Below are 14,341 nucleotides of genomic sequence, written 5' to 3'. Positions count from 1 at the left end.
TATCATTCTCTTATCAAACTTGCTGATATTTTAAGAGCCTCCATGGTGTCTCTCCTTTCTGTTTGCACAGTGAGAAAAACTGTTGTCCTGAGCTGCCTGCAGACAGCTGGATCATTGTTGGAGTTTTCCTGTTAAGACAGATGTAAACATGAAAACATTAAATGTCAGCATGAATCATGGTCCAACTCACATGAAACTGTCAGTCTGAAGGCATCACTCCATCCTGTTAAGAGATAGTCACTGCTACCCCGACATCTGTAGTCTCCACTGTGGGACACTGAAACTCTGCTGATCCTGTATTCACTGGATGTTGGAGGGCTGTTTGTGTTGGGTGCTGTCCATTCATATTTCCACACCTTTCCTTCACCTCCCTGAATCTCACATCTGAGAGTGATTGTCTCACCAGTGAATATCTGAGACCAGCTGTGCTGCAGCGTCACTGTAATGCTGTTACGAACTGGGAAAGAAAAACATATCTGTTTCCAGCAGCAGCTTTTTATCATAATTATGTGAATGACTTGTTGTGCAGCAATCTTTAAAATTAACTCATATATTGATTTTAGGATTCATTCAGTGTGCAGATTCTCATCTGTTAACTACTTTAAGATTTTGATAAGCTGTGTTTGTTCCTCTGCAAGCTGATTAAAAATTTAAAAGATGAATGGTTTCCATAAAACATATTATTATATTATTGTAGGTAAGTTAAAATAACATACAGTGATCCAGAATGAATATGTTATTTTTGTTTCATTGTATTTTTATTTACTTTTCTGTTCAGATCAATAAATATATTGTTATACATTGTTAATTCACTGATTACACTGCATGAATTATGATTTAATGTTTTTCAGTAACAACTAAAGGTGTATACATTTTTCTACACACATAAAAAATGTGTAAAAACATACTGAGCAAGAAGCAGACAGAAAACTGAATTCTTCTATCTGTGCCTGTACAGACACAGTTTCAAACTGATTTCTTAAAGACTTTGTTGTTTTATTCCAAATGAAATGTTTAAACTAACCAGTTTCCTGAATGGTGACTGAGTCACTTTCTGTTATGGTGACATTTTTCCCTTCAGCTTTACAGGTGTAATTTCCTCCTTTAGAGACAGATATCACTCTGCCTGATTCATGAGTTATTATGGACTTCTCTTCAGATGAAGTTTGTCTGAACCATTCATATTTTAATTTAGCAGACTCCTTCACATCACAGGTCAGTGTCACACTGTCCCCTGCTGGTATGTTTGTGCTGTCTGCTGTCAAAGTGACCTTCTCTCCAAGTTCTGAAAGTTAGAAATACAACAAAACAAGATCATTATTCACATTTTATATCAAACAGGCTGTGAAAATAATGTTGCATCACTTTTTCAGTGTCAGTGATGGTCTGGGGAGGCATATCCATGGAGGGACACACAGAACTCTACAGGCCAGGCAACACCACCCTGACTCCCATAAGGTACTACGAAGAAATGCTTGGACCCATTGTAGAACCCTGTGCTGGAGTCCTGGGTTCCACCTGGTTCACGACAATGCTCAACCTCCTGTGATGAGACTATGCAGGCAGTTCCTGGAGGGTGAAGGAATTGATTCCATTGATTTCCCACCAATCATTGGAATCCTCTGCTTAACACCTCTGGGATATTATGCTTCCATCCATCAGACACCAAATATCATGCCACACTGTCCAGGAGCTCAGCATTAGAGCCAGCTTTGGGACTGTAGTCCCGCGGGATGCAAAGCAATTCTTTTGGGAGCAGGCAGTTTTAAGATTGCTGTGGCTAAAAATAGACAGCAGGTCCCCAGAGCCATCATATTACACTACAATGTTCAGAGGGTTGAATATATTTCCTTGAAATGTGTTAGATTCTTCTTCTGTTTTTAAGCTGCTCTTGTTCATAATAATATGATATTTGCACATTTGATCTTTGAAAATCTTTTCAATAACTGCACTGATATTTGTACATCTGAATCATTTTTGACCCAGTTTCCAAGTGTATTTTTGATTCGAACCTGAGAGATTTTTGTTGAATTTGGGTTTAATTCTGTTCTTGTTCTATTGAAACAACACATTCAATTTAAACTTATTTCATCATACAGTATTGATAGTCTTCAGTCATGTGACTGACTCGCTACCCTCGTGGGCAAAACAGGATGTCCAATAGTGGACAGTCAGTAATACTGCTGGGAAAAAGTAGTCAAGACTATTTGGATCATCTATCCACAGAAGAAAGATGAAGATATGAAGAGAAACTGAATTTCTGGGTCTTGTGATTCATATTCTGCTCTTGCAGCTTTATTTAAATCCCTGGAAGTGTTTAAGTCTTTGCCAGAGAATTGTATTCATCCTTGCAATTCACAGATTCCAAGAGTATTTATTCCTATTATTGTCTGTATGTGTAGTTCTTTTTGTGTGTTTTGTTTATATATATATATATATATATATATATTTTTTTTTTTTTTTTTTTTAATTTATTTATTTTTTTACACCTTTGAGTCTTTCAGTTAATACAACAAAGGTACATTGTGATAGTCTGTACCCCAATACATCAAACAGGTGAGGCAATATATCTGTTCTACTTTTGGCATCAGTGGTACTGGATTACTAATTCAGTTTGTAAAAATGATGAAATAAGTGCACAGAAAGAAACATCTGTATCAGTAAATCACACTCTGGCTCTCACCTGGTAGTTTTAAAACTGAAATTTATTAAATTTAATTTCAAATGTATCGTATAAAATTGTTAGATCAGCTCCCTCAACCTCATCCTCCAGTAATTCCCTCTTCCACTTTTCACTTTCTGTTATGATCCAGTACAGCTGAAGCTTCACGTATGCTGGGAGCACTGCAGCTCCAGCCTTAAATACTGGGCACCTAAATCCCCAAACTGCCACATCAAATACTCAGTTAAATTGTACTCACTCCGGTTCTTACTGACCCCATCTCTGTTTTCTCTTAGACTCTCATCTATCCTGACCACTTGGCCTCACTCAGCTGGTTCACTTCTCCCTTCTACTTCCTGTTGGTAACCCCGAATTTATTCTAACGCACCCACTTCCTGGCTTTCCTCATCAAACCAGAAAGACACAGAGAGCCAGGGGCTTTCTCTCCATGGATAACCAGCCCCCCACATTTCTTACAGTGACCTGTTTGGTATCTATAGAAATATACTACCTGATAATTTATACTGTTAATGTAAAAAAAAGAGGAACAAAAGAAAAAAAAACACATCTTACCTTCAGCATTTCCATAGAAGAATGAACTGAGCACTAAAATCAAGATTGAAACATCATCAAAGTGACAGAAAATCATCTCATTATGAACTAAAACATTTATAAAAAGGTGAAGATTACACTGTGTGCTCATTCTCTAATTTATGTGCTTATAGACTTTAAACTGATATAAGACAATTGAACACAATGTAGCGCCAATCAAATTCTTAGACAAACTTGTTCTCCCTTCAAAAACTCTCAAGTTACACAATGAAAAACTGTTTTCTTTATTCAGTGTCATATAAACAGAGAAAATCAGTTTTGTACTTACAGAATAGCCCCGGTACACAGAGCAAAGAGTACTTCATCCTCACATCCAGCTCTGCTGCACTCTGATCCACAGCTAATCTTTAAGTGTTTTCGTTTCCAAAAATAAATAAGTAGAAGAAAGAGCCGCTGTTTTCCTCGTATTGATTAGAATGTAACTTCTTCTTCTCAGTGGCCTCCATTCTTCCTTCCCCTTTAAACTGAGCTTAAACATCTGCTGTATACTGGAAAAGCTCAAAATCTCACCAAGTGTATTTGTCTTATTTCTAGTCAAAATATCTTATTACACTTAAAATACGACACAATCGGCTAAAGAGTAACATTTCAGTAAGATATATGAACCTGTTTTAAGACAGGTTAAGACAGGCTTGAAACTAGAAAATTTCCACTCATTCCATTGACAGGTTTTTTCACTTAATACAAGATATTTCTGCTTGAAATAAGTGCAAAATCTGACAATGGAACAAGTGAAAATTTTCTAGTTTTATGATTCACTGTCTAAAAACAATTATATCTTACTGAAATTTTACTCTTTAGCTTATTGTGTGTTATTTGAAGTATAATGAGATATTTTGACTAGAAATAAGACAAATATACTTGTGTAGAAAAGTAATGCTGTCAATCAAAATGATGTAATTCTGTTCAAAATGAAACATACTACGTTGGTCTCTCAGCACACCGAGCAGGGACCTGAGCAACAGCAAATGCCAACACCTGAGCGACAGGGGCTGTTATTGTGTGTATATGGATAATAGCAAACACTGACATACATTTCTTGTACGCAAAAATGAATTCAGTTCGCTCAAATTAAGCTTTTCTTTGCTCAGAATAATTTTCTCCTTAAAATGCAATATTTGTACTTACAAAAATTATTTACATGCCCTCAGAATAGAGGCACAAAAATAACGCCATAGAAGGGCAGACCAGGAGAATTAACTCAAATGCAAACAACGACAGAGACACTGTTAGATGTAATTACTGAGTTTTATTTACAAACTGTGATATGACAAATATGAACTGTGAACTATGGCACAAACGTGGAGCATAAATTATGAGCTATTGTCACAACCCGGCTCAGAGGACGTGACAAGCAAGTTGGAGACCACTGTCCCGATTCTTTGATGATGTGCTGAGAACAAACAACCAATACTCAGAGCAGGTCCAGTCAACCACAATTATTTATTAAGCACATGCATGTGGAGATGTACACAATACCACCTTCTGTGTTGCTCTCCAAGAGGAAGCACACAGGCTTCACTATTTTAAAGGGCTGAACACGCCCTGTCTGCATAGGCAAAGTATTATTATCATGCAACAGTGACAGTTAACTTCAACCCCCTCTAAGGCACTAATGTTTACACCTCACAGTCTCAACGCTCTTTCACCCCAAGCTGTTTCCTCTTATTCTCTTTTAGCAGCATGAAAATAGGCAATGTTCTCTGTAAGTCTGCACAAAGCTTCCTATTCTGCACAGTTTCAGTCTGGCTAAGCAATCTAACACAGTTTATAACTGAAAGGTGGCCTTTTTTAATACACTGGCCTGTTATTAAATGCATAAAACAAAATACACAGCAATAAGCACTAGAAAATGTAGTTTCCTACATCTTGCTCTGACTGTCTGTATAGACACTACATTTTTTTCTTTTAGTAATTACATAAACAAATTCATATAAAGCACACGACAACATTCTGTTTTTATGAACTGATTTAGCCTTTTTACAGTTTTTCTGCCCTTTTTGAAACCCACCTGTCTGGCTCTGATTTTTGCTGTTTTTCTTACTGCCTCCACTAAGGAAGAGGGAGATGATGCATGTGTTCTCTTTGCTTTTTGCTTTCTGTACCTGGCAAGGAGGTTGACACCCTACCTCCAAATATGAAACTATTCAGGGCAAAGTTTTATAATGGGTGAGTAAATATTATGATATAAGGTATAGGAGGTTGCGGAGAGTGGTGGCTCTGGAATGTTAAACAGCACAATTGGATTTGTGAAGAATGTAAAGTCAGAAAAAAAAACTAATGAATACCTTGCACAGTGAGTTTGACTCCGTTACTGAACTCTCCAGAGTCGGATTGACACCAATACACTGTAACACCCTGGTGTAAGCTGTGAATGTTGTAAGAGGATCCATTCATTTTCTGGCAGTCATGACAGTGAGATAGGAAGCCTTTTTCAGAGAACTTCCTCACTCTCCACTCAGTGAAGTTTCCCTCACAGGTCAGTGAGACAGAGTCAGAGGTGAAGTGTTGCACTCTGTCAGGACTCACTGTGAGAGACGCTGCTGAATGAACATCTGAAATCAACATATAAAAGGAGTAACAACAAAATTCATAGTAAAAAATGCATTCCTCGGGTTGTTATTTCAGATAGTTTCAGATATTTCATTAAGTATATTACTTCAGGTCCATTTTTGTAATCTACAGTAAGTACAGTGCTGCAAATTCTTTGTTTTTTTTGCAAACACACAAATTTCCACCAATGACTACCTCTGCATATCTTCTTCTTTCTCGTGGTTTTCTCCTCCTTTTGTCAACTGAATTAGAAGGAAGGAGAATGATTTGTTTGGTTGGTTGTTTCCTTGGCACCACCTCTCTCCCTATACAGCTTTAATGGACTCCAGCCTTCTAATTACCCTGAAGTGGGTGGGTGATTATAACAGTGGAAAAATGGTTGTCTGTTTCTTTGTGGTTTATAATGCATCTTTTTGTCTCCTGGGATGAATTAAAACAATTTACTGACTGATAGAAACCTGTTTTTTTCTTGGGTTTTTGTTTTTTTTTTCATATCAATAAATGGAGGGAAACAGTAATTCAGCCTATTTTAGTATGTTAAATGAGACAAATGGAAAATTGCTTCCTCAAGAAACATCATCAGGTCTGAACAGTTAGGGTATGTCAGTTATGTTATTTATGATCAAATGAATTTTCACTATGGGCTATTAATCTAATTATATGTCAGGATTTACAAAAAACAGATGGATAGCAATAATGAGAGACAAAAACTCTCATCTGCAGACCAGACAAACTTTGGTTGACTGTGATCAGTGTGATACTCTGGGTCTCCTCTTCCAGCTCTGCACACATATCCTGCTGTGTGTGTCTGTCCATGAATGATGTAGGAGTCCTGTGCAGTCCCACTGCCATCAGGTAGCAGCTCATAACTGGAGGATTTCTCTGATAGATCAGGAACAGCTTTATACCAGTAGAAGCTCCATCCTGCAGACGGATGTTCAACCTCACAGTTCAGAGTTACTGAGGCTCCAGGACTCAGCCATGATGGAGACACAGTGAGGACAGGACGGGGTTCTGTTGAGACATTACATTCTCAGAGTGATGATTGACTATGTATAAATGTATATATGCCATGCAGTATTTGTATGCAGCGAAATTATTATTTAACAGTCAACAGTTTACACTATTATTTCAACTATTACCAAATACACAATAAATAACTTCATAATTTGCTGTTTATATTTTCAATATGTGTGAATTATGACTTCACTTACTGTCTAACACTTTCAAATTAACAGGTTCACTCCACTCTGTTAAGAAATAGCCCCTACTGCCCCGACATCTGTATTCTCCAGTGTGAAAATCTGAAGCTCTGCCAATTCTGTATTCTTTATATACTGGAGGTCTGCTTAACTTGGCTGCTCTCCATTCATACGGCCACTGAGCTCCTTCACCTCCCTGAGTCTCACATCTGACAGTGACTGTCTCGCCGCTGTATATCTGAGTCCAGGATGGCTGCAGCTGAATTGTTGTGGGCTAAGCGAGAGTGCAGCAGAAAGCAGCCTTACACCCATAGCTTTCTTGGGCAAACCTTTGTGCCATTAAGCACATGAGGTGTGCTTTATGCCTTGAGTGCATAGTCCCTCAGTACATAAGCAATCTGCCAGGCAGAATATTGCTAGAAGAGTGGACCACACCTGTTTAGGCCTTGGAAAAAAGAGTTCTGTGGAGCTTATCTATGATAATTGTGTACATTGCTTAGGCCCATACCTTGCATGAGTGGTTAGCAGAGATCCGACCTAATACATAAATTCCTTTATCAAACTCAAGTGAAAGAAGCCACTCTGAATAGGGAGCTGGAAAAGGTTAAGATAGTTGGGAGTGTGGTACGGACGGACCAGGTGGCAGTCCATACCACCTGGATGGCCCACGGTGTTGCTGTGGGTTCATCTCCACTGTGTGTCTGGTGCTCCAACTCTCTCCTGAAGAAAGTAAGTGTCAAATCGGCCTCTTTTATGTTGGATGTAGGTTAAACTGATGTTTTAACTATGTCTCAGAGGGTGAGGATCTCCCTCAGAGGCAATTCTATTCTATAAAAAAGCAGGTGGAGGGGCATTTGGTGCAAACAGGCTCTAGCCTGCAGCATTCATAGCATCAAGGCTGTTGTCCCAACAAAACACAAAGCAGGTTTTAGCCCATTTAAGCCACACACGTCTCAGGCATGTGGCTGGATTCCAGTACAGGGACACTCTCCCTGAAACCGGTGACAGGCCTAACCTACATTGTCCCATTTTTGTTTGGCCCTGACCTGGAGGTTATGCTTATGTTTACTGGAGCTAATTGCAGCTACAGTCCATTCTGTCCCACTCGCACTCCAGAGCATGCGGGCTGTTCAGTACCATCTCCTCGGACTGGTGCATTGCCTTCAGAAGAACCTGTAGACCAGATTATTGGTGATGTCTAGGTTACAGGAATCTCTCTGTTGGTAGGAGCAACCAGCCTATTTCAATAGGGGAAGCACATTGGGACCAGTCCTTTGTCATTGGGTCGTGATATCAGATGCCTGCATTGTTGGCTAGGAAGCAGTTCACAAGGACAAGTGTCAGCACACAGTGCAACAATACCTATCTGGCTCTTTGTAATTTTCTCCCTGAGTTAAGGATTACAATGGACCACTGATGATGGAAATTACAATGGCAGCGACTTATAAGAAACAGAAAAGGGTGTCACGGCGGTGTACACCAGTGTGTTTGTGAAACGTACCCAAAAGCAGACACTAGAGAGATGAACTGAAATTTTAACCAAAAGCAGGTCATTTATGTAGGCTGAAAAACTTGGACACAAAACAAGGTGAAAATGAACAGAAGCAAAAGTAAAACTAAAGACCTAAACTGGGTAAAGTAGACCGTGCCGAAGTAACATGAACATGATTCTGAACAGGTGCATGAGACGAACTATGAAGAGAAAAAAAAAACATGACCTGAACAGAATCATGAAAATACTTTAACCTTATGTTAGATGGAGGGAAGGAACACAGATGACCCGACAAAGACTGATAGAAAACACACAGACTAATTACACACGGGAGGTGATCAGGGGAAGTGGAAATACATGAGGAAACAGCTGATACAAATAAACATAATGACACCACGGAGGAAGTAAAACAAAACACATAGAACATGGAGACACCTGACTCTTCACAATAAAACAGGAAACACTGAGAGACGTAGACATAACAACACAAGCTAGACAACATGAAACATGCAGACAAGAAATACTTGAAACTAACTCAGAAGACCTAGGTGAAACATAACTAGACAACTCAAGGCAAACTAAATAATAATCCTAGAACTTAACATTATCTTCAAAATACAACAAAGGAGATCAAAACAAACAAAGGGGGCTTGGGCTCTTCCCATACCAGCCAGTCCTTTAAACTGTGCCCCTTCTGCCCTCCTCAAGATGATGATCCAAGGGCTGCTGGGCTCCTGTTGTGCCTTATCAGGGCCTTGAGGGTATAACTTATTTTGACCCAGGGCCACAGTACAACAGAACACAGTTGGTTGTCTGTTACAGAGCTAATTTCCTAGGAAAAGTGGCCAATAATTGGAGGTGATCCAAAAGACAAATGAAATGTCAGGCAGGCCAGCTGCTGCAAAGGTGTGTGTGCATTCCACATGTGGTCTGGACACTTTCTGGACTTTATGGCAAGGCCCTTCTCTCTCAGACATCTGTGTCTCCAGTAGTTACTTTTGTAAGTAATATCTCAGCAGAGTAGGAAAAACACTTGAGAACCAAACTTCAGAGAGCAAGAATGTGTCCATATTCATAAATAATTCTTGGTGAGAGACTCAGTGGTGAGTACAAAAGCACTCTGGTTGTGTATGGCTAACTGCTTAATTACATGGTCCTGCTGGAGCAGCCAAGTCTGCTCTGTTTCCACGTGTGTCTTGTAAAGTCCCCGTTCATATGACATATTTAGGGTGGAGAAATAGTATTGACACAATACATAATGGCTGGGTACTCTGTAAAACAGGTCCTCTGAGTGGAGAGGCTGTCTCTCTAGCTCCAGGCCACCCAGAATGGCATTCTGGTAAAAGTCAAACCAAGAAGCCAGACATGGACATTGCTCACATTGCCATAGCAACAATTAATACAACGTCAACAAAGGTGGTTTGTCTGAAAGAATACGCACGTTAAGTGCTCTGTGTGGATCAGTAACTGTACATATGCAATACTCCAATACACAGTCCTGGTCCCCAAGGACCACCAGAAGGGACTGGTCCCATCCAACTACCGACTAATAACCTGCTTCAGTACCACATGGAAGCTCCTGTCAGGCATCAGAGCAGCTAACATGAACAGGGACATGGCTCAATACATGAGCAGGGCACAGAAAGGAATTGGCAAGAATACCAGAGATGCAAAACACCACCGCGACCGTTAGACTGAGCAGTCAGATGAGACTGTGAGGCTAGGCTGACCATCCTGTCCACTGCCTGGATTGATTACAAGAAGGCCTATGACTCAATGCCCCAGGATCCTTGAACACCTAGAACTATACAAGATCAACAAGACCCTAAGAGCCTTCATCAGGAACTCAATGGGGATGTGACGAACAACACTAGAGGCCAACTTCAAGCCCATAGCACAACTCGCCATCAAGTGCGGGATCTACATAGGCCTGAACCCACTCAATGAGATCATTAACAAGACTGGCTACAGATACCGACTAAAGGATGGAGCAATCGTCAGCCACCTCCTATACATGGATGACATCAATCTGTATCCCAAGAGTGAACAAGACATCGATTCACTGATCCACACCACCTGGATATACAGCAATGACATCGGAAAGTCGTTTGGACTGGAGAAGTGTAGTCGGATGATAACAAAGAGAGGGAAGGTAGTCAGAACGGAGGGGATCGCACTACCACCAAGATGCTAGCAGGCAGGTCATACATGGAACGCCATAACCAAGTGGCCAGCATAGTATACAGAAACATCTGTGACGAGTATGGCCTGGAAGCCCCAAGGTCAAAATAGTCATTCTCAGTTGAGAATGATCGAGCTAAGATCCTGTGGGACTTCCAGATACAGATGGACAAAATGATGATTGCTAATCAATCGGACATAGTAGTGGTAGATAAGCAAAAGAAGATGGCCGTATTAACTGATGTTTCTTTTAACAATTCTTTCTTTTGCCGAAAGTCTACAGAAACAAACAAACAAAACAAAAAATATCACATTGTCACATCCTTCAGGAAGCACTTTTTTAAAGAAATTATCACATTTAACACATTCACTCAATAATGTATCCTACTTTTCATATATTAGATTTTATAAAGCTACTGTAGAGCTTGTCTTTCTAGGCTCTCAGTCATCCAGGTCAAGGCAATCTAAGGAGCCTGGAAAGAAAAGTCACTGGATTTTCTCTTCTTGAAGAAAAAAAATTCTTCTGGAAATTTCTTGAAGACGTTTTGCCTCTCATCTGAGAAGATTCTTCAGTTTTAGGAGGACCGCTCCTCACCACACTGCACTGCATACATGTTGTTGTTTAGCTTGTTTTGTCCTTGGGATGAAACAGTTTTTGTCTAAGGGTGTGGCTGTGTCTGAAGTGCACTGGGATGTCATTTTGGGGGAAAACTCTTTGAGTTTCTCTGATAAAATTGCTTTAGGAACTTTCTTTACATGTATCTGTTCCTTTCCCTTCTGTTATAGATGGAACATTTTCTGCCTGGTGTTGCAGGATCCTGATTATTCCAGGTCTGTGTTCCAGAGGGTGGTGGGAGTCAAAGAATAGGAACTGGTCTGTGTGTGAATTTCTGGTAAACTTCAATGTTGAGGTTTCTATTCTCCTCAATGTGCACAGCACAGTCCAGAAATGACAAACTATTATCCTTTATATCTTCCCTGGTGAACGTTATGTTTCTAGTCACTGTTGATGTGAGCAGTGAAAGTTTCTACTTCTTGAGTTTTGATTTTGACCCAGGTGTCATTCATGTATCTGTACCAGTGGCTACGTGCTGTCCCTTTAAAAGAGCCAAGAGCCTTACTTTCCACCTGCTCCATGTAAAGTTTGGCTACAATTGGTGACACTGAGGAGTCCATTGCACATCCATGTTTTTGTCTTTAGAAACCCTTGTTGTATTAAAAATAAGCGGAAATGTGGGAGGAAGTAGTGCCAGACGGTATGTTTGCAAGATGGCAGCAGTTGATCTGGCGTTTGAAGAAAAAGTCTCCCTTCTCTATTCACTGTGGAGAGCAGAGCAGCGGCGTAAAGGACGCTTTACACATTAGTCATTACAAAAATTTATTTGAAATAATATTAAGATGCTCAAACCGAAAAACATTAAACATAAATATATATAATATAACTATTTACAGAGAGACAAAAATAAAAAGGACCCAGCTTAAAGTGGAAGAGCCTCAGGGAGAAGGAGGAGAAAAATAAAAACATTGTTTCTGCCCTGGAGAGCCCGCTGCCTCATCAGAAAACTACTGATTGCTAGAATGAATGGCTTTGGCTGGACCTGCCCCTTTGAAGGTCAGAGCATCACATCACTAGGCTCCTGATTGGTTGTCGTGGCGTGACTTGAAGCTGGAGTTCAGATTTTTCCAACTCGACCAGTAGATGTGATACGCGCTAATGCACAAAATGCACCACACAAACTGCAGCGCGTATTTTATGTCGCGCTTCAGACGCGTCAGTCGCGCTTCAAACGCGTCAGTCGTGCAACCAGGTAGCGTGAATCAGGCAGAAAAGCGTTTTCGCGACACAAACCTGCTTCTGAAGTTTCGCGCGACCCCCAGTCATGCTTCATCGCGCTCCTCCATTGACTTTACATGTAAACCTGAAGCTCTGGTCACGTCTATCGCGTTGGGTTTGAACGCACCCTAACAGTGTGCAAATCTGATAAGGGGTAAAACTGGTTCTGTTTTCTAAGGAACTGTCTTCTTGTGTGTAGTAATTTTCTGGCAGTCTCTACACCCTAAGTTGTAGGTATCCAAGTGAAAAGTGAGACCACATCTAAGGACACTATGGTTTCATCTGGATCAAGTGTTTCTGGACGTTGTTGGTGAAGTTAGTGGAGTTTTTGATGTGATGGGGTGTATTCCCCACAAGGGGCGCTAGGATTGTAGTGAGGTGCTTCGAAATAAAGTTGTAGGTGGCTGAGTTACTGGAATGGTTCGCAACCGAGTCTGAAGTGGCGGGAATGAGGATCAGCACCTCCAAATCTGTGACCATAGTTCTCAGCCAGAAAAGGGTGGAGTGCCCACTCCAGGTCGGGGACTAGTTCCTGCCCCAAGTGGAGGAGTTTAAGTATCTTGGGGTCTTGTTCACGAGTGATGGGAGAAGAGAGCCAGAGATCAACAGACAGATTGGTGCTGTGGCTGCAGTGATGCGGACCCTGTACAGGTCTGTTGTGGTAAGGAGAGAGCTGAGCATAAAAGCGAAGCTCTCAATTTACCGGTCGATCTACGTCCCTACCCTCACCTATGGTACGAGCTGTGGGTAGTGACCGAAAGAACGAGATCGCGGATACAAGCAGTGGAAATGAACTTCCTTCGAAGGGTGGCTGGCCTCTCCCTTAGAGATAGGGTGAGAAGTTCGGCCATCCGGGAGGGGCTCATAGTAGAGCCGCTGCTGCTCCACATCAAAAGAAGCCAGTTGAGGTGGTTCAGGCATCTGACAAGGATGCCTCCTGGGTGCTTCCTGAGTGAGGTGTTCCCAGGAAGTCCCACCGGGAGGAGACCCAGGACACGCTGGAGAGATTATATCTTTCGGCTGGCCTGGGAACGCCTTGGTGTTCTGTGCTTAGGCTGCTGCCCCCGTGACCTGGCCCCGGATAAGCAGAAGAAGATGGATGGAAGGAAAATCTGAAAAGTGTGTGTTCATTCATGATGCTGCCATCACCATGTTTCATAGTGCTGATGGTGTGTTTAGGGTGATGAGCAATGTTACTTTTCCGCCACACGTAGTGCTTTGCATTCAGGCCCAAAAGTTCAACTCCGATCTCATCTGACCAGAGTACCTTCTTCCACATGTTTGCTGTGTCCCTACAAGGGTCCTGGCAAACTCCAAACAGGACCTTTTATGTTTTTCTGTCAACAATGGCTTTCTTCTTGCCACTCTTCTGTATAGGTCAGATTTGTGGAGTACATGACTTACATTTGTGTTGTGGACAGATTCTCCCACCTGAGCAGTGGATTTCTGCAGCTCTTCCAGAGAGACCATGGACCTCTTGGAAGCTTCTCTGACCAGTGCTCTCCGTGCTTGGTCTGTCAGTTTAGGTGGGCAGCCGTATCTTGGTAGGTTTGCAGTTGTAGCATACTTTTTCCATTTTTGAATGATAGATTGAACAGTGCTCCCTGAGATGTTCAAAGTTCTGGATATTTTTTTTATAACCCAACACTTCTTTAAACTTATCTACAACTTTATCCCTGACCTGTCTGGTAACTTCCTTCATCTTCGTGTCGCAGTTTGTTCACTAATGTTCTCTAACAAACCACTGAGGCCTTCGCAGAGCAGGTGTATTTATAATGAGACTACATTGCACACAGGTGAGCTCT

At 41.1% G+C, this 14,341-nt stretch overlaps 1 protein-coding gene across 1 annotated transcript in view; it reads right to left on the bottom strand.

The window, feature by feature from the left end:
• Positions 1–4,612: 4,612 nt before the first annotated feature.
• LOC113013381 (Fc receptor-like protein 5) overlaps positions 4,613–14,341 on the bottom strand; it is a 28,764-nt gene continuing 19,035 nt past the window's right edge. Inside the window, exons 6-7 of the mRNA XM_080295403.1 lie at positions 6,553–6,841; positions 4,613–4,667 (exon numbers count right to left, since the gene is read on the bottom strand). Coding sequence (XP_080151529.1) covers positions 4,613–4,667; positions 6,553–6,841 — 344 coding nt within the window. The remainder of the gene's footprint in view (positions 4,668–6,552; positions 6,842–14,341) is intronic.

This window comes from Astatotilapia calliptera, chromosome 3, assembly GCF_964374335.1.
Source record: "Astatotilapia calliptera chromosome 3, fAstCal68.1, whole genome shotgun sequence".
Lineage (NCBI taxonomy): Eukaryota > Metazoa > Chordata > Actinopteri > Cichliformes > Cichlidae > Astatotilapia > Astatotilapia calliptera.
Note: the sequence above shows the minus strand (reverse complement) of the source record. Positions and strands in the feature narration are given on the sequence as shown.